This window comes from Furipterus horrens, unplaced genomic scaffold (genome assembly GCF_987537825.1).
Source record: "Furipterus horrens unplaced genomic scaffold, mFurHor1.1.pri manual_scaffold_1, whole genome shotgun sequence".
NCBI lineage: Eukaryota > Metazoa > Chordata > Mammalia > Chiroptera > Furipteridae > Furipterus > Furipterus horrens.
The window spans coordinates 218,583,333-218,603,091 of record NW_028327171.1 but is presented as its reverse complement, the minus strand read 5'-3'; the positions used below and the strand labels follow the sequence as shown (position 1 = coordinate 218,603,091).

The window sequence follows — 19,759 nt, the reverse complement described above, 5'->3', positions numbered from 1 at the left end:
ACCTCTGGACACAACGATGAAGTTCTATCATTTCCCAAAATGATGCACGCTCCAATGTTTGTTCCAAAAAATACTTCATTTATTAAACAATATATCCATAATCTATGACATGATCCAAAAATACAGATATACATCTTTACATTATTTAATAAAAAGATTTACAATATTATCTTTCTTTTACAAAGGGAACATAGATAGTAACTCCTTGGAAATAAAATGTAACATTCATGTTAAAGCTGCATCATCTTTTTGGATGAAATGTGGTGAAGGTGACCACAAAACACATATGTAGGAAGAGAGAAACTTCACAGGACTGTCTCCTGAATAAGAGCATTTCTTAGACCTCCCATTTTAAATGCCTCTCAGCGTAAGTAATGACGACCACTTACTATTCACTAAACAGAGGACACCTCAACTCGGCAATGCCCATGACAAGTGTCCAAATCCAATGACGGGCAGGCCCTGGCTGTGGCCCACAGACAGCGTCCTTGCTCAAAGCAGCCCCGCCCAAGGGCTGCCAGGGACAGCAGGAGGCGGTGCAGCGTGGCCATCAGGACAGCACCGACACATGGCTGGCTGCTGTCCCCACGCCTCCCAGCACACCCTGCTGTTATGGGTCCACACAGCTGTGCACCTGGCTCCCAGGGCCCTGGCCAGTCCCGGTCACACGTTCACCTGCCCGGGGGCCCAGCCTGCAGAGTAGGGATAGTCACTCAGGCCTCAGCGCAGCCAGATGCGGGGGCTCAGCTTCACAAACTGCTCGCTAGTGCAGGTGTCCTGTCGGAGAATGCGGTTTCGCAAATTGCTGGCTGAGAGCGTGGAAAATAGTTCTGTTTCTCTGAACAAGACACTGCTTCCCTCACCAGGAAGCTCCTAGCCAGGGAGGCCACACCCTCACCCACAGGGCCCAGCCCAGATCCTGCAGCCCGGGGGACGAGGTTGGCTCCACAGCTGTGCCCAGGATCAGATGTGGGCCAGCAGGCACAGACAGGGCTCTGGCTGGAATCACCACCCAGACGAGGGTGGCCAGGCAGTGGGGAGCAAAGCTCTGTGGCACTCCAGCCGTCCCCCCAGGGCCAGAGCTGGGCCAGGTGGCAGGACATTCTTTCCCATCCAGACAGCCACTCTGGTGTCTTTCCGACTCAGACGGTATTAACAGTGGGGAGCAGCATTCAGTCATCATGCAAATGACATTCCAGGGCACCTTCCTATCACGCTCACATTTTCCACTTCCGTCAAAGCTGTATTATTTTGGTGATATTACTGTAACCGGAGAAAGTGAGCACTGGAAACAGATAAGCACAGAAACTTAAGAAAGGTCAACGTAGAGCACGCTGCACAGTGACAAGCGGGACGACAAGTCTAACTTTAAACAGAAGCCGGCTTCCCTGGGAAATGAGCGTGGCCTCGGGAAACCAGCTGACAGTCGGAACTAGCCGGCCATCCACCCGCACCCCCAGGCATGGTGCTCCCACGGCAGCAGCAGGCGTGTTCAGAGATGAAGTGTGCATATGGCATCAGCTTCCAGAGCATCATCATAGGCTTACGGCACTTACCTACCCTCTCCGCAGAAACTGGTCAAGGGCTGGAGGAGAAAACATCCCACAACTGATTCCCCACGATTTTTCAACGCTTGTCATGCGAAGCGAAGCTACTAGACACAGGCGGGCCTCCCGCTCCTGCGCGCCCACCTCTACCCCAGCAGGACCGCTGTACTTCTCAGACGGTGCATCGGGGAGCTGTCCACCCCGCCCCCGACCACCAGCCCAAGGCTGAAAGGGTCGCACAGGCTGAGGTGACCTGCCCACAGTCACTGGGAAGCAAGTCCTGCTCCCTGAGGTCGCTCTAGGAGGACAGTAGTCCGGACACGCCCAGCGCAGGCTAAGACCCACTGAGAACCGCAGATTCCAGCTGGACCCTGGCCGCCCTCTGACGTCCGCTCTAGTCGGCTGAGTGTTAGCTCGTTTGTAGGGAGCGGCCGCTCTAGGACACAGCTTTGCCGGTTCCTCGGCCTTCTCCCTTCTCCCTGGGGAAACACGGGAAGCTAGGAGAGGACGTGGTGAAGAGGCCATGGGAGGGAGCAGGGGCCACTCCAGGGCCCTCCTGACAGAGAGAATGGGAGTCTTCTGACGCTGGGCACTTCACGCCTTGACGCTACCTCCTGGGCTCCTTTTTCTGGCAAGAGGAACCCCGGCTGGTCTGAATTACATGGGAGCGGTCCCAGAGAATCCAGACTCCCAGAAGCCCCACTCCAGGTACCGTTGTAAGTGGCTCTCAGCACCCCAAAGGTCTGGGATATCCCCAACTAGTACCAGAGAGGCATTCAAACTGGTTTGGTGAATGCTGATCAAACAGAAAGTACACAATAGTTTCCTAACTTCATTTCTGAGCTGCTATTGGGCACAAGAAATTCACAAATCACACAACATAGTTGTCGTCCCGGGACACGAGCTGCGGACCCAGAGTGCAACAGAAACAGTTCAGATCGGCTCTCAGTGGACTGGACTCACTTCACACAGACCCACTGACTTCATGCGATTACAACAACTTCATCTTCACAGTAAAAACGTTTCTCTTCCCCGGAGAAACAGAGCATCGGCCAGTCTGCTCTGCTGTCTCTCATCTGCGCTGGTCGTGGGCACCACGACCGCCCGCCGATCGCGCACCGTCTACTCCCAGCAGGGACAGCTCAGGAGGAGCCAGTGGTCCCGAGGAAAAGGCAGCGCACAGCCGAGCAGAGCTGCTGCTGGGAGGAGGTGGCGCGTCCTGTGCAGCTGCGAGCTCCACGCACACCTGAGTCAGGAGGGCGCCTTCCGGCGTTGCCCGTCAGATGTCACCCGTGCGCCCTCAGTGGGAAATGGCAGACCACGCAAGGCTCACACCTCCAGCTGCAAAGTGATGGCGGCGTGTGCTCCCAGCCGGCACGTCCCACCGCACCCAGCACGCTGCACGCGCACCCCGTGGTGTCGCTCGGGCTCCCTGTGGGACGGCCATGCTCTGTGACGGGGTCTGTACAAAAAGTCACGAGAACAAAATCATGTGGCAAGATCCCTCCTCTGTGCAAACAGGGCTCCGGTGGGCTCTTGCTGGTTTTAGGGAACACCCAGAATTACAACTGGCCATTGAGTTATTAAATATCATTCGAAACAAGGTAGTTTTAAGATGAAGATAAAATATTGCAACGTGAATGAAGGAGTGTGTCAACTTGCTCTCCGACCCCAGCACATCCTCCTCCTCACTTCTTCTTCCGCCGCTCCTGGACGCACCGCGGACAGAACCTGTGATGACAGGCACAGCATCAGCCCTGGGCCGCTTCCCCCCAGCATCAGGAGGCCAAGACCCTGCCCCCCGGTGAAATGGCAGAGACACCCACAAACACAGTGCACAGCTCTCCTGCCAGAAAAATCTCCTGAGCAAGTCGCTCTATTTAGCACGTCTGTTTTGCAGTCAATAAATACAAATCTATCAGCAAAACTGCTTTCAGGCACGAGTGTTCCTCCCCATCAAGCTCATGGGTCACCAGTGACCAAAACGGAGACGACACCACCGTCGAGCGGCAGGCGTGGCGTGGGCGCAGGACGGCGCGCACGCTGACCCAGGCCGCCCAGACCCCCGGCCCGCCCTGCAGGCTGCGCAGCCAGTGCCCCTGTGCAACCAAGTTCCGGAGCCTCAGACACTGAGTGCTCTCTTGGCCACTCGAGGACCACGGCAGCCGCAGGGACACGAGGGACATTCCATGCTGCCTCCCTGCCTCCTGGCTCTGCTTGTCCTCCCACGGGCGAAACGGTTTGCCAAGGCCGGCTAGACTCTTCCCCCAAGAGCCCCACAAACAGCTCAGAGCCGGCACACCCAGACTCAGACTCTAACCAACAGCCCCCGCCTCGCACCCCTTCTGCCGGCTCAGGCGCCCCCACCACGGCCGCGCCTGCCCCCTGCTCGGCCGCCTCAGCCCAGCGGGCTGCGCAGATCTGCCAGCGCCCCACCTGTAGCCCCGTCACAGTCCCTTCGCCCACACCAAAGGCCACTGTCAGGGCTGCCGCGCCACTTCTCAGACTCGCCAGCACGTCCCGGGGCGCCGGGAGCTGCCAGGCGGTTGTACAGGCTGCGACACTGTGCCACCTCGCTGTCACTTGCTGAGGCCCCGGGCGAGGCGACCGTTCTCAGGGCTTCTAGTCCCCGTGCCCACACAGGCAAGGAGGGCGACGCCGCGAAGGCTCCAGCACGAGGAACAGACCCGGCGCCGATTTAAAGGACATCATGAGGACAGCTGAACGCCAGGACCAAGGACACGAGGCGCTCAGTCCTGGGCACGGACACCCCTGACCGGGCGGAGCGCCCGCCTGCTCGAGCGGCGCCCCTCACCTCTGGAAACTCCCCCAGCGGAGAAGAGAGCCCACTTCCCACTTTCATTTGGGGCTGTTGCTACCTCACTGGTCAGACCAACAGAAACGCACGTGTGACGCAAAGATAAGAAAGAGTCCCACGTGAGGTGGGCAGCAGGTGGCCGGAGACCGAGGACCAGCGTGTGACCCAGCCAGGTCCGCACAGCCACCCCCACAGCACCCGTGGCCTCCGCGGGGAAGGCAGCACAAGGCCCCCCCTCCCCGACCCCCGCTGTTCTCAGGAAGGAGACAGAGCAGAGCCCCTACTGACCATTTTCCTTTAGGCTTGGTGGTCAGGTCCACGCAGGCGAAGTGAAACCACTCGATGGGGCACTGCGGGGCGGGGGGGGGGGGGGGGGGGGGGGAAGGTGCACGGTGAGCTCGCTGCCCGCCAGACACAGAGGCAGCCCCCCAACCCCGGCCTCTGGCCTCCCAGCTCCAGGCCCCGCACCCTGAGGCAGAGCCCGGCGGCAGCGTCCCCAACACTCACGTCCGGGTTGTCACAGCCAATCATCTCCCCGTAGGACACCTGGTGGCAGAGGCAGTAGGTGGGCTCATTGGGGTCCACGGGCATGTCCAGCACATCAGAGGGGTGCACGGAGAGGATGGTGTCACTGAACTCAGACCTGCAGGGACACAGCAACGCTGAGCAGCAGGTCGGTGGGGCCGCAGGGTCCCCACGGCGTCAGACAAAGGGTGGGGGGCAAAGGCGCAGAGACCTGTGAAGGCAAAAGCACTTACCTCCCAGCCTGGGCCCCACGCACGCTCTTCACCCCGAAGCCCACCAGCTCCCCTCACCCTCTCTGGAGATCTAAATCTCGGGAGCCCCCTCCACCCACCCCGCTGCCCACCCACCTGGGAAGCAGGCCCAGTGCCGTCCACCCCTGCTCCCTCAGGGTCTCCGACCCTCGGCCCAGCCAGCACCCCGCTGCACCCACTCCTGCCTCCAGCCGCCGCCCACAGCTCTGCAGCGGGTGGGGGAGACAGACACCCGCCTGTCACAGGGAAGACCGGGCACTTACTCTGAACGGGTGTCAGTCATTTTGAGATAAAGCGGCAAGCTGCAGGGCACACAGTGTGCCCCCATCAGCGCAGAGCCTGGGACCAGCCATGCGCACCGGCCGCACCTGCGCTGTGTCCCCTGCCCCTCAGAGCAACAGGCCGAGGGCAGGCTAGGTGTCAGCGGCCGGCCAGGACAAGGCCAGCATCACGTGAGGGGACACGAAGAATCTGCTTCCCAAAGGGGGTCGCCCCTCACCTTCTCCTGCCTGGGGAGGTCCTGCGCCTCTGTGGTCACATACCAGGTTCCACAATGTCCCTGGCCACTGCACAGCCCCAGCGCGGGAGGCATCGCCCGCCCCACCCCGCCCTGCATGCCGCCCACGTGGGCTCTGGTCTGGCTGCGTCTCGGCTCTCTGCTGTGTCTCTGGGAAGAGACAGGATCTTCTCTGTCTGAAAACCACAAAGGTAGCAAGGCCCGTCCATGTCAATGCCGCTCCAAGCAGCCCTCACGGCAGTGCTCAGGCTACACCCAAACCTGCGTTTGTCACCAGGGCCATGACACTGTCCCACCCACCTGGGGGCTCCGCCCCGCCCCCAGCTGCTCACCACCCCCTCTGGGGCACTGTCCACACTGCACTGACTTTGTTTTGGCTGCCACCTGGCTCCTGCCTGTTGCCCTGTGTTCCAGGCTGGAGGAGCTTAGGGGACCGCCCAGTAAGGAGGCCTGGGGAGTCCTCCTGAGCCACATTCTCCCCAGTCTCAGCAGAAGGGCCGCAGGGTGGTGAGTGCTCACGCTGCCCCAGAGGGGGGCAACCCGGGCTGCCAAGCATGCCCGTCTGCGGTGCTTGCCCTGGCCTGACAGGGCTCCCTCCTCTGGACACAGAGGACATCCCACCCCAGGCAGTGCGGGGGCCCCTCCTGCTCATCCAAGCTTTGGGGTTCAGGACTGCGGGAGGAACTGTCCCGAGCCCACACGCAGCTCCTGCCAGGAGACAGCATCAACTGGGCAGGTCGCGGGGTGGTGGCCTTCCTTTCCCCACAGATGGGAAAGAAAGGCGTCTGTGAGGTCAGGGAGCATGCCACTCTCGGAATGCCCGCCCGTCCCGTGGGAACCCTACAGGATGCCCCCAACAGGGAAGACAGACCTGTGACAGACCACGGCCGTCTGAAGCCACAGCCCTGCCCAAGAGGAGGCTGCTGAGCCCCTGTGCCCACGAGGACACGGGAAGTGCACCCGAGTGCCAGACACGCAAGGACACAGTGGGCGCCCTCGGAGCCACGACACGCTGCGCCCGCCCTGGGAGCCCTTCACTCGAGACGCCCGCTCTGACCGTGCGTGCGAGCTTGGGGTAAGAGCCGGGTCTCGGGCAGCCCCAGCACCCCCTGCGCCCTCACTTCAGCCGCCTCTTGGGCCTGTTTCGACATCTACAGAGTGAGATGGTAATAGCACCTCCACTCAGGGTGGCGTGGAGAGGAAACGGATGCACACGGGCGCCAGGTCGCTCCGCCAGCGTCTCCGCCTGTCGGCACGGGGGCAGCCAGCCCAGCACAGGCCGAGCTCCCGCCGCCTCAGTGCCACTAGGTGGTGGTCACCATCACACACCCCGTCCCAGCTCTGAAGAAGCGGCTGCATGCCGTGGCCACCTGCGGCACCAGCAGACGTGGGGGCCACCCCTGAGGTCCCTGAGGCACAGTCGGGTGTGCACCCTGGCAGGCCCCATCAAGCAGCTGGGGTCTGGTCCCCGCCGCGGGGCCCTCAGGTGACAAAGAGGCAGACGGGAAAAGCTGCCCTTCCCCAGCAGAGGCACAGGGCGCCTTCAGGGTCTGGGCAGCTGCTGCCACTACAGACTGAAAAACTTGACCAACTTCTAAAACCGCAGTTTAAATCAATGGAAAACTTGAGGGATGACAGGGCCAGATGCCCCAGGGCCGGGGGCCACACGGAGACGCAGGGGCCTCCCCTCACAACCCTGGACACCAGAGGAGACTGGGTCTCCATGCACAGCGTCCCGCCTGCACCCTGCGCAGGTAGCCTGGACCAAAGAGCAAAGGGCCCCCTATCCAGGCTCCTTCATGTCTAAAGTCAGACGGACGAGAGAAAACCGCACGAGGTGAAGGAAGCGGGAAAACATGACCGAGGAGCACAAGGAAAGCTGGCTGCGCGCAGACACACGAGCAGACAGGGTCGTGAAGTAGCTATCAGAGAGAAAATATGAATAAGATGGATGCAGATCTGAAGACTTTTCAAAAAGGAATTAAAATCTACCCCCAAAAAGGAATCAAATGGGTGTTCTAATAAAAAACATGATGTACGAAATTAACGTTATGACCCTACCCCTGTAACTGACGCATGAAGGACAAAAGCACCCACTCCGAGGCAGGGGCGCTTTCATTCCCTCTGACGCAGGTTTTATGGCCCCGTGAACGTCCTGTCAGATCTACAAAAATGTGGCTCCAACCAGAACAGCCACAGGTGGCGTGTTTCCAGCCAAAGGTCAAACTGAAATCCCCGGAGCACCAGGGGAACAAGAGGCCGGAACCTCCTGAAGACGCACTGTTCTCGCACTCCATCTTACCAGCGAGACCCGGACTCTGGGAAACCCTGCCGGTCACAGTCCTCCAAATGGAAAACTGCGAAGAAAAGAGAGGGAAGGGGGAAAACTTACGTACGAAACAGACTTACAGAACTCACCTAAAGCAAGAAGCGAGAAAGACCTCTCCTTCTGACACAGTAACAGGTCCTGACGCTGTTGCCCACTGTGAGCAACCAGAAAACCAGACAAAATATACAGAACCACCGTCTCCAGACCCCGGACAAACGGCGGCACAGCACTGCGCTCCTGAGAGGCGGAGACTGTGCTCATCCCGGCTTCCTGCCTGCGGGTCCTTCCCCGCTCCTGTCCACCAGGAAGAGACCAAAGAGCATGGAATCAAGAAGCTGGGAGGAAAAATCAAAGTTCAGGGAGGGCGAGGCTGCTGGACTTTGGGGTCGGGGTGCTGGAAAGCAGGAGCAAGAGAGGATACACCCCAGAAATCTGCAAAGGAACTGGTTTTGAGTTCTGAGCTATAAACTAAGCTCTCTGTGCACAGGCTGAGAATGCCCGAGGCCAGGCAGAGAGCAGCAGGCTGCTGGGGTCCAGACAATTCCCAGAGCTCACATGCAGGCAGGATGCAGAGGCCTGGAAGCACCAAGGGCATTCAGAAGAGACCTAAGAAGGGTCACACCTCAGCCATAGGGCTTAACCAGCACTAGAGGCAAGGCAACCCTAACCTGGGGGTTAGCAGAACATAGCCTGCAATTGGCTGCCTGTTTCTGTAAGTAAAGCTCCTTGGAAAGACAATTTGCTATAAAACAGCAAGTTGAGTGGTCACAACATAAATATGGCCTGTAGCCTAAAATATTTACTACCTGGCCCCTTAAGAAGAGTTTTACGAAGTTTAAAAACAAGCCAAGATGGAGGTGTAGACAGACACGCTGCGTCTCCCTCCACAGCTAAGAAGGAACACAGCTACCTCAGAACTAGAGACAACCAGAAGTTCCAGAAAGTCAAGCTGCATAGAAGTCCAACAAACAAAAATATAAAGAAGAAATACTCACCCAGACAGGTAGGAGGGGCGGAGCCGGGGCGGAGAGGACACGGCATGGTGGCGGCAGCGCAGTGACTGTGACTGGCTGGCAGAAAGCGCAGTCACACATTATAAAAGTAAGGAGGGACACCTGGGGAGCGCTCCCAGCAGCAGACCAGACCGCGCAGCTCATGGTTCCAATGCCAAGGACAAAAAAGCCTCGTTGCTTCTGTGTGCAAACCAGTGGGGGTTGGGGCGGAGGCAGAAACTGCCAGTCTCTCAGCAGAGTCCGCTTGTTTAAAGAGCCCCCACGGTCCTAGAACATCCACAGACCCATATACTCTGGGAACGATGGCAGGGTAGCAGCTAAAGGGGTGCCAGTCCCATACTAAGTGGGAGAAGTGCCTTCAAAAGGGGCGAGTGCTGAGCAAGCGGCATTGTTCCCTCTGAGACACCTCCCCCCCACACAGCACCACAACGTGGTGAAACGGGTCACCCTATACTGATGAATCCCTAAGGCTCTGCCCCTTTCAATGTAACAGGAGCGACAGCTCTACCTAAGACACAGGGGCAAACACACACAAGAGCCTGTCAAGATGAGGAGACACAGAAGTACAGCCCAAAAGGGAGAACGAATCAAGGTTCCAGTGGGAGAACTAAGTGATGAGGAGAGCCAACCTCACAGACGAGGAGATAGACAACCTAACAGACACAGAATTCAAAACACTGGTGATAAAGATGCTCACAGGCTTGACAGATATGCTTAAGTACACCAAACGCATAAGGGAAGTGAAGACTATGCTAAGTGAAATGAAGGAAAATACACACAAAACCACTGGTGAAGGGAAGGAAACCAGGGTTCAAGTCAATGATTTGAAATATAAGGAAGAAATAAACAGTCAACCAGTACAGAATGAGGAAACAAGAATTGAGAAAAATGAAGAGAGGCTTAGGAACCTCTGGGACAACTTTAAACAACTTTAAACATGTCAACATCTGAACCATTAGGGGTGCCAGAAGGAGAAGAAGAAGAACAAGAAATAGAAAACTCATGTGAAAAAATTAAATAAAGAAAAAATGCTCTAATTTGGAGAAGGAAATAAGACATACAAATGCAGGAAGCACAGAGAGTCCCAAACAAGCTAGACCCAAAGAGGACCACACCAAGACACATCATAATTAAAATGCCAAAGGTGAAAGATAAAGAATTTAAAAAGCAACAAGAGAAAAGAAGATAGTTACCTACAAAGTAGTGTCCATAAGACTGTCAGCTGATTTCTCAAAACAATCTTTGCAGGCAAGAAGAGACTGGCAAGAAGTATTCAATTTGATGAAAAGCAAGGACCTCCAACCAAGATTACTCTATCCAGCAAAGCTCTCATATAGAATGGAAGGGCAGATGGAGTGCTTCCCAGACAAGGTAAAGCTAAAGGAGCTCATCATCACCAAGCCATCATTACATGAAATGTGAAGGGGACTTAATTAAGAAAAAGATCAAAACTGTGAACAATAAAATGGCAAAAAACACATATCTATCAACAACTGAATCTAAAAGACAATCTAAGCAAACAAGAACAGACACAGAATCGTGGATATGGAGAGCATTTTGATCACTGCCAGATGGAAGGGGTGTAGGGGATGGGTGAAGAGGTGAAGGGGTTAAGAAGTACAAATAGGTAGTCACAGACGAGCGACTGGGATGTGAAGTACAGTATGGGAAATGGAGAAGCCAAAGAACTTTTACTCATGACTCTTGGACATGAACAATGGTGGGGAACTGCCTGATGGAGTGGGAGGTGCTGGGTAGAGGGGGCCAAAGGAGGTAAAATCACAACAATTGTAATAGCAGAATCAATAAAATATAATTTAAAAAATAATAATAAGGCAGAGCCCCAGTGATCTGTGGGATAATATCAAGCTAACTGACATGCACGTGACTGGAGCCCCATAAAAAGAAAAAAATAATAATAATTTGAAGAATTGCCTGAAAATTTTCCAAATTTGGTACAAACTGGAAATCAACAGTTCCAAAAAGCTCAATAAGCTCTAAGTAGAATATACACAAAAAGTCCACACCAGGACACGTCATAATTAAGTTGTTAAAAATCCAATTGCTACCTGGCCGGCAGCTCCGTAGGTCCAGGCTGCGGGTCTGGGCCCCAGTCAGGGCACGTGCAAGAATCAACCCCTGTTTGCACAGGTAAGTGGAACAACAAATGTAGGTTTTTCTCTCTCCCACTCCTTCCTCTCTAAAATCAATTAATTTAAAAAATTTTAATCAACCTGCTAAAGAAAAATCTTAGAAGCAGCAAAACCGAATAAAGCCACTTACATAAAAATCAAAGACAAGGATCACCACTAACTTCTTATCACAATCAAGGTGAGATGGAAGACAGAGGACAGCATCCTCAGTGCTTACGGAAAAAAAGTCCACCTAACTCCAGTAGCCTGCAAATATACCCTTCAAAATCAGAGGTAAATAAAGACATTCTCAGGGAAACAAAACCGAGAAAATTCACCTGCACTGTGAAAATGTTAAAGAGAGTTCTCCAGGCCGATGTAAAATGACACCGGATGGGAACTTGCATTGACATAAAGAAGTAAAGGGCCCTACCCTGGCTGGTGTGGCTCAGTGGACTGAGCACCGGCCTGTGAACCACAGCATCACCGGTTCGATTCCCAGTCAGGGCACAGGCCTGGGTTCCAGGCCAGGTCCCTAGTTGGGGGCATGAGAAAGACAATCACACATGGATGTTTCTCTCCCTCTCTTTCCCCCTCCCTTCCCCTCTCTAAAAATAAATAAATAAAATCTTAAAAAAAAAAAAAAAGTAGTAAAAGGCCCTGGAAATGGGAACGATGTGGCCTGACTATAAAGCTCTGTCACATTTAAAAATCCACTTAAGATAATGAACAGTTTAGACCTAAACTAATAACGCTGACCTACTGTGAGGCTCCTCACACGGGGAAGTAAAGCTTCTGACAACGGCCCCGAGGAAGGCGCAGGGAGGAAGAGCACGCATGCGGGCTCCTGCGCTCACCATCGGAACAGTCTAGACACGGAAGGAAAAGGCAGACTGTCGGACGAGATGAAGGCAAGGCTCAAGAAACCCACTCGAAACACAAAGAGATAAGACACGCTGGCGGTGAAGGCACGAAGGAGGACACGTACAAGGACTCTGCGGCGGCGGCGGACGGACTAGACTGGTATCGGACGAGGTAGACTCCAAAACAAAGATTACCACAGGAACAAACAAACAAACGCCACAATGATACAGACAATGACGTTTCCTAAGAAAACTAAGTGCGTGTGTAGAAGCAAATAACAGGGCTCTGAAATGCCGGAAGCAACACCTGATGGAACAGAACAGAGCAACAGGCAGATCCGTCACTCGAGTTGGAGACTGCAACCACCGTCTCTCGACAGCTTCCAGAACTGAACAGAAAACCAGTACGAGTACAGAAGACTGCGTCCTGCCAAGCCAGCCCTCACACTGACATTTCTAGAACACGCCACCCGACAACAGGAAAACACAGACTGCATTCTTTTCGAATGCGTAGGGAACGTTCAGCAGGACAGACCATAAACCAGGTCACAAGTCTTAATCGATTAGAGGATTTCAATTACAGAATATTCTCTGATCTCAACAAAATTAGAATAAAAATTGAAATAAAAAAGTTACACGAAAAACCCAAAATTACTTATATATGTATATTTATGTATAAGCTAAGGGTCTGCCCTGGCTGGTGTGGCTCCGAGGATTGAACGCCAGCCCGTAGACCGAAGGGTCGCCGGTTCGATTCCCAGGCAGGGCACATGCCCGGGCTGTGGGCCGGGTCCCCAGCTGGGGGCAACTGGCCAGTGTTTCACTTGCACATCAATCTCTCCCTCACGCTTCCTCCCTCCCTTCCCCTCTCTCTAAAAAAAAAAACTAATAATAATGACCTATGTGACAAAGAAAAATCACAAAGGAGATTTTAAAATATTCTGAATGGAATAAAAAAGAACATATCAAAGTTTGTAGGATGTAGCTAAAACCGAAAATTAGAAGAACATTTACAGCTTTAAATACCTGTTAGAAAAAGAAGGTATGAAACTTAATGATCTAAGCTACTTCTATCTTAAAAAGCAAGTCAAGTAGTAGGAAGGAAATAATAAAATTAAGAACAGAAATAAATGCAACAGAAAAAAGAGGGGAAAACCAATGAAACCAACAGCTACTTCTCTAAAATAATGAAAACAAATTGAGAGAAGACATAAATTAACAACGTCAGAGCCTGTGCAGATCCTACAACATCCAAAGGATCGTGTGACATTATCAACAACCTGATGTCAACAAATCAGACAACTGACATGAAACAGCAACTCTGAAAGACACGTTACAAAGACTAAGAAAACACAGAAAGCCCGAGTAGTTCCACAACTTTAAAGAAACTGAATACAGCATCACACCATCTACTTAACGTGAGGACATCTTACTGTCTGTAAATTACTCCTTGCTAGAGCCCATCTGAAAGGTTACAGTCCAGGAGGGCCCCAGTGGGAACGGAACCAGGCGTGGGCACACACGTCGTGAGGTGCGGGTCACGCTGGGCAGAGGGCAGAGGTGACATTCCGACAGCAGGTCCAAGGGCTCCTGCGAGGCCCCGGCTACACGGATGTGCCTCTCCCAGCAGCTGACCAAACGGCACGCTTGTCGTGTGGTGTCTGCATCCCTGCACCGCTTTACAACACAAAGGCTGGCATCTGGGTGCTCTTAAAAGATGGAAGTTTAAACACTAGGCTTAATAACCAAAACCTCTCCCTTTCTTGTCAAGGTCCAACTCCCCTGGCCTCTCCCCGTCACTGTCAGAACCATCCCCAAAGAAGCCAGAGGGCCCTTCCCCACGTCCTCTTCTGTCTCCACGTTGCTCCTGAGAAGCAAGGCTGCAGTAGGGGGCGGGGCAGGCGGGAGAGGGCTTTAAATGAATCCTCCAGGTCGAGTTACATGACATGTGTGTTTAATACATGCAGCCACACAATAATAAATATATACAAAATATACTTATATATGAAACAATCAATTGACTCATAGGCAGTGACTAAAGCGTGAATCGAGAGTCACAGTTACGTCACCCGAGAAGCAGACCTGGGCTCAGAGAAGGGGCTGCAGTGCCGCCCGGCCGCCCGGCGGGGTCAGGACCGTCCCTGAGCACCAGCGCCTACCATGCTGCACACCGCCGCTGCCTCCAGGACTGACCGACGGACCCAGGAGAAGCCTGCAGAGCTACAGCCATGGGGCGCAATGAGCACATCCTTGCGACCACTGGCGTTTAGATCTAGCCGCTGCCAACGGCGTTGCTTGGGGAGAAAGAGAAGAGAAAGGCTTCTCACCCTCCTTTGTGCTTCTTCTTCTTGGGAGTGTCTTCTTCTGAGGCCCTCCTGCCCCGGCCCCGGGAGCTTCTCTTCTCCTTCTGGCTTCGACCTTCTGAAAGACAGGGAAGACCCAATTACTGTCGCAGCGGCACTGAAGCAGGACGAGACTTACCCAGATGTGACATTTACCATAAAGGTCCTGACACGTTTATCACAGTCACAAGTAACGGAACACAGAGAAATGGACAGACTTGCTTTTTAACCCTCGTCCTCCAGAGCTCTCGAAGTCGCTGCCCTCCAGCTTGTCCTTCAGGTCTGCCTCGAAGCGCGCCAGGTCCGCGTCAAGCCTCCGAATGTGTTTGTCCACCTGCACAGAAGCACCTCGCACGTCGCGTTTAACATGAAAGGAGTCACAGCCCAGAACCAGTCGGCTGTGCCATGCTGAGCCTCCCACTCACAAAGCTCCCAAAGATGAGGCCACCGTGTCCAAGTGTGTAAGAGGGTCGTCTCTGATACCTCAACCAAGTAAGTCCAGCTCGGGACAAACCATGGGTCAGCAGGACCGAGACAGAGCTGTGAAACGCAATGGCCTGGGGGTCCTAACTTAAAAACCTGAGGAACGGCCCTGGCAGGTGTGGCCCAGTGGATTGAGCGCCAGCCTGAGAACCAAAGGGTTGCGGGGTCGATTCCCAGTCAGGGCACAGGCCTGGGTTGTGGGCCGGGTCCCAGGTGGGGGTGTATGGGAGCGAACCACACATGGATCTGTCTCCCTCTTTCCCTCTCACTTCACCTCTCTCTAAAAATAAATTTTAAAAATCTTTAAAAAACAAAAACAAAACACCTCAGGAACGTATAGGTTCTTAAACAGAAAAATAAGCCCTGGCTGGTGTGGCTCAGTTGGTTGGAGCGTCGTCCCACGGATCCGAGGGTCACGGGTCTGATCTGCGGTCTGGGCACGTTCCTAGGCTTCGGACCCGGTCGGGGGCGCATGAGCGGCAGCTGGTCGGCGTTTCTCTCCCTCTCTCGCTCCCCTCCCATCTCTCTGAGTGTGTCGTTGGGTGAGGATTTAAACAAACAAAAAAAAGGATGCCTCTCCCACCCAGACACATAAGCAAAGAGCAGAGAAAATGGGAGGCAGCCGCGCCCCGGGCGAACGACAGCCCCGCCCACACGGCAGCCCCGCCCACACGGCAGCCCCGCCCACACGGCAGCCCCGCCCACGCCCACAGCGGCCCGCACGGCAGCCCCGCCCACGCCCACAGCGGCCCGCACGGCAGCCCCGCCCACGCCCACAGCCGCCCGCACGGCAGCCCCGCCCACACGGCAGCCCCGCACACGCCCACAGCCGCCCGCAGCGTCCCCGCGCCTCACCATCTCGTAGGTCTGCATCGCCAGCTGCACCTTGTCGTCGCTGTACTCCTTGCACTTGCTGTAGGCGCTCTGGATCTTCTGCAGATGCTGCACCCGCTGCTCCGCGGACAGCGTCTTCACCGTGGCGATGTACTCCGCGGCCAGCATGTCGATCTCCGCCTTCTTATCTGAGAGAGAAACGGTGGAAAGTTAGTCCCTGCACGAGGTGCCAGGACTCGCTCACCGGACCGGCAACAAATGAAGCCTGACAACCCCGAGCGTCGACAAAGTGACTGACACGCAGCCTGAAGCACCGCCGTGGGGACAGGTGGGCACAGCCCCCCTCAGCGGCAGGGCCACGGGCAGTGCGGCGTCCCAGAGCTGGGCAGACGCTCCAGCCCGGGCAGGTGCCCAGGACCGACCACTGTCCCAGGAGCACGCATGGTGCCGCTCTGACTCTCAGGAGCCCGTTTGAACAATGAAGCATGCGCTCACCTCACCCAACACCTGCCATCCCACCCTGGGGTGTCCGCCCTAAGAGTCAGATGCCAAGATGCAGGTAGGAAACACCCGCAACTGCAGGACATGAGAGGCGGCCCACGTATCCAAGCCTCACTCGAACAGATGAATGAGCTGCGGCTTCCCAACAAAAACCACCAAGCGGCCACTACACGGAGCAGCATCTGTTAGTGCACAAAAGGGCACACGAAGACGCCTGTGTGGGTCTTCGACGTCACAGTGGGGCAGACACAGCTTCAGCTCTGGTGCAGAGGTGAGAAGGCGCCTGTGCAGGCGGGCCTCAGGGTGGGGGCCCTGAGGGGGTGGGTCACACAGGCCCCAGAAGCCCCACCTCCCCTGGAGACAGTTTCACCAGCTCATGACTTAATAAATGTTTGTGCTTATTTTTTAATGTAAACCTGTTTTTCATCATAAAAGAAGTCTCTGCCTTAGTGAAAAACCACAACTAAAGCCCTGGCTGCTGTGGCTCAGTGGATTGAGCGTCGGCCTGTGTGCCAAATGTCGCTGGTTTGATTCCCAGTCAGGGCACAGGCCTGGGTTGTGGGCCAGGTCCCCAGTTGGGGGCGCAAGTGAGAGGCAACCACACAGTGATGTTTCTCTCCCTCTCTTTCTCCTTTCCCCTCTCTCTAAAAATAAATAAACAATTTTTTTAAAAAAAGAAAAACCACAACTACTCCAATAAAGAAAACGGAATGAAAACATGAACATCACCCACAACCAAGCTCATCATCACAAAATGTAAAACCTCAGGCATAAAGACAGCCCAGAACTTCAAAACAGGACGAGTAAAAAGATCACATGTAAAAGAATGAAAGATCCAAATAGCCTCAGATTTCTCAACAGCAACAGGGAAGCCAGGAGCCAGTCAGCAACGCCTGTCGTGTCCTGGGGCGATGGCTGTCAACCTGGAAGGCTACACACACCCCAGAAATCAACTGCAAGGCCAGAACAGACACGCTTTTAGACCCACGATGTTAGAAGAAATTGACCATCCTAAGTACCCTTTCCCAGGAGGCTGTTGGGGAAAAGCTCCTCTGAAACAAAGGGAGCAAGTCAAGACAAAGGAATTTTACAACCCAGGAAATGGGGTCCCAACCAAAGAGGAGCAAAGGGAGAGCCCAGAAAAACACAGCGCCTGCCTGTGCAGCAGGCCCGGAAACCAGTGGCCCAGATGGACCTGCAGGGCGGGGGGGTCTGGAGAGTTCTCCACGCAGAGCAGGCAGAGTCAGAAAAGGACCTGGTGCAGCAGACACACCAAAAACACAGAATGTGGAAAAGAGCCAACACACAAAGCTACCAGGAGCTCTAAGAAAAGCTCAGTTATTCAAAACAGGTCATATACGCACAGCGTGTGGGGTGGCAGAGTGGTGGGACGCTGTCACGGGTCCAGCACAGTGCCTGTCCCAGGCCACGCCACCCAGGACACGGGGTGGGGGGTGCATGAGCTGGGTGGGTTGCAACTGGAGAAGCCTCACAGGAACTGAAAGGATAGTCTAAAGCTGAATGGGAGCAAAATAAGAAATAGCAGCAAAATGTGATGCTTAGAAGTAGGGAGTTAAATACTAAGAGATCAAAAAGTACCATCTAACTGTCTATGCATATATAATTTGAAGTTAGAGTCTTTTAAAAGAAAGAAAAGGTAACAAATCACGTGACTGTAAGGAGAGGATGAGGCTTAGAGATGCGATTAGAAGAGGTGCAAGAAGCCAAGGAACTAATTTTGGTGTAAAGTGTCAGCACACTCCCTAAGACACCATCCGAAGCCAGAGCCTAGGGCTGGGCTGTGGCCCCACTGCCCCAGGTCCCCTGGTCACCCAGTGCCATGTCAGGGTCCTGGCACTGCCTCTCCTCGGCCGTACTGAAGGCCTGAGCCCACCTTCCGTCCTCTGGTCCAGCTCTCGCATCAGCTGGAAATTCCTCTGAAGTTCACAAGGAAGGTTCTCGATACCTGAAACACAAGGACATGGGTTTCTTAGTAGGAACCCACAAATCTGCATGCTAGGCTTGAAACCTGAAGTCTAGGGCCACCACCAGCTCTCCAGACCTGCTGGGTTCTTCACACCTTTAAACTTCTATAAACTTCTAAAAAATCCATCTGCCCATGGGATAGTAAGTTCCAGGAAAACGGGGATCGTGTCTGCTTTCTGGAACACAGGAGGTGCTCGAGGAGCAAGCAGGTGCCTCCATTCCAGAGCTTTCACACTCACGGTCCTCAGACCCTCCCACAGGGCCCACTGGGCAGGCGACTGGATGAAGGGCAAACCCCAGTGCTTTCCAGCAGACCCCTGGGTGCAGGCCTCTAAGTGACAGTGGGAAAGGGCTCCCCTCCACGTGGTACTCAGGATGTGCCAGGAGAGCAGAATAAATGGCCAGGATTGGGTGACCCCCTTGCGGGGAGCTGATACCCACTGTCTCCCGCAGAGCAGGACTCACTCCCTACTCAGCAGCCTCAGGAGGGGCGCCCAGGCCCAAGTGGGCGCAGCACAGTGCTCCACGCCCCAGCGGGAGCCACGCCTAAAATGTGCCTGACCTTGACAAGGTCCTCAGCCTCCGAGAAATGCAGAAGAACCATCTGCTCAGGTGTGGTCAGAAGGGTCCACCCTGAGCTACAGCTAGACAGAAAGACGGCTGCTGGGGCAGCCCCTGAGCCCCTGAATCAGCCTCGAAAGTAGCCCCGCGAAAAGGCAGGCACCCTGGGAGAGCCCCCACTCCAGCATCACCTCCCCATCTTCCCGATGCACAGGTTGATGCTCCGCACACAGAAGCGACTCCAGGGACCCCAGGCCCGGAGCCCCCAGGTCTGCCCCAGCGTCCGAGGGGGTTGGGACTGGACCACTTTCTTGGACTTGAGTGGTGGGAGCCGGGCCCAAATCCAATAAGGGCGAGGCCTGAGACCCAGACTGCAGAGGGGCGGGGGGGGGGGGGTGTCGAGCCGGGGTGGGCGGGGCCTAAATAAGGGATGGGCGGGGCCTAACAGGGCGAGGCCTACCGGAGAGGCGGGGCCTGGCTGGTGAGGGGCGGGGTCCACCGGGGAGAGCCCGGCCCAGCCGCGCGCTGGCCCCGCCCCGCCGTGACGCACCTAGAATTGGCGCTGCCGTGACGGCGGGTCCAGTGCCGCTCCCCCCGCGCGCCCCATCCTCGTACCCGCCTCGCCTCGCGCGCGCCCTTGCCACCCCCGGGCCGCCCTGCAGCCCCCACGAACGCCGGGTTCCGCGCGCGGGTCCTGGTGTGCGGGGAGGAAACTGCGGCGAGGGCCCCGCGCGGGCGGCGGCCCGAGGGACACGAGGGGCACTTACTGTCCAGGTAGTGCTCCAAGTACATGGCGGTCGCCATCTTCGTCCGCGGCCGCGCTCTGGGTCTGCGCGGGAGGGCGGAGCGGCGATAGATGGAGGGCGGAGCCGGCGCGTTCACTATTAATAAGCCGCGGGCGTGGATTGGCCAGCAGGCGGGAGCGCCGACGATCGGGTTCGCCCCCTGGCTTCCTGTCGGCTGGGTGTGTTTGCAGTGGCGCGGGAGAGGGCGCTAGGCTGGGCGGCGGTCCCTTTAGGGGTGTGGAGGTGTGGTTCCTAACTGCCTGGACGCTCTC

At 55.4% G+C, this 19,759-nt stretch overlaps 1 protein-coding gene across 1 annotated transcript; it reads right to left on the bottom strand.

Annotated features, from left to right (window-relative positions):
* Positions 1 to 2,442: 2,442 nt before the first annotated feature.
* Positions 2,443 to 19,574, bottom strand: ING5 (inhibitor of growth family member 5). The gene is made up of 8 exons (XM_090285605.1): positions 19,470 to 19,574; positions 18,050 to 18,121; positions 15,676 to 15,842; positions 14,560 to 14,671; positions 14,323 to 14,416; positions 4,873 to 5,008; positions 4,654 to 4,715; positions 2,443 to 3,278 (listed from the first exon to the last, which is right to left on the bottom strand). The coding sequence occupies exons 1-8, from the start codon at positions 19,504 to 19,506 to the stop codon at positions 3,236 to 3,238; spliced, it is 723 nt and encodes a 240-aa protein (XP_090141731.1). The 5' UTR covers positions 19,507 to 19,574; the 3' UTR covers positions 2,443 to 3,235.
* Between the last annotated feature and the right edge of the window lie 185 nt (positions 19,575 to 19,759).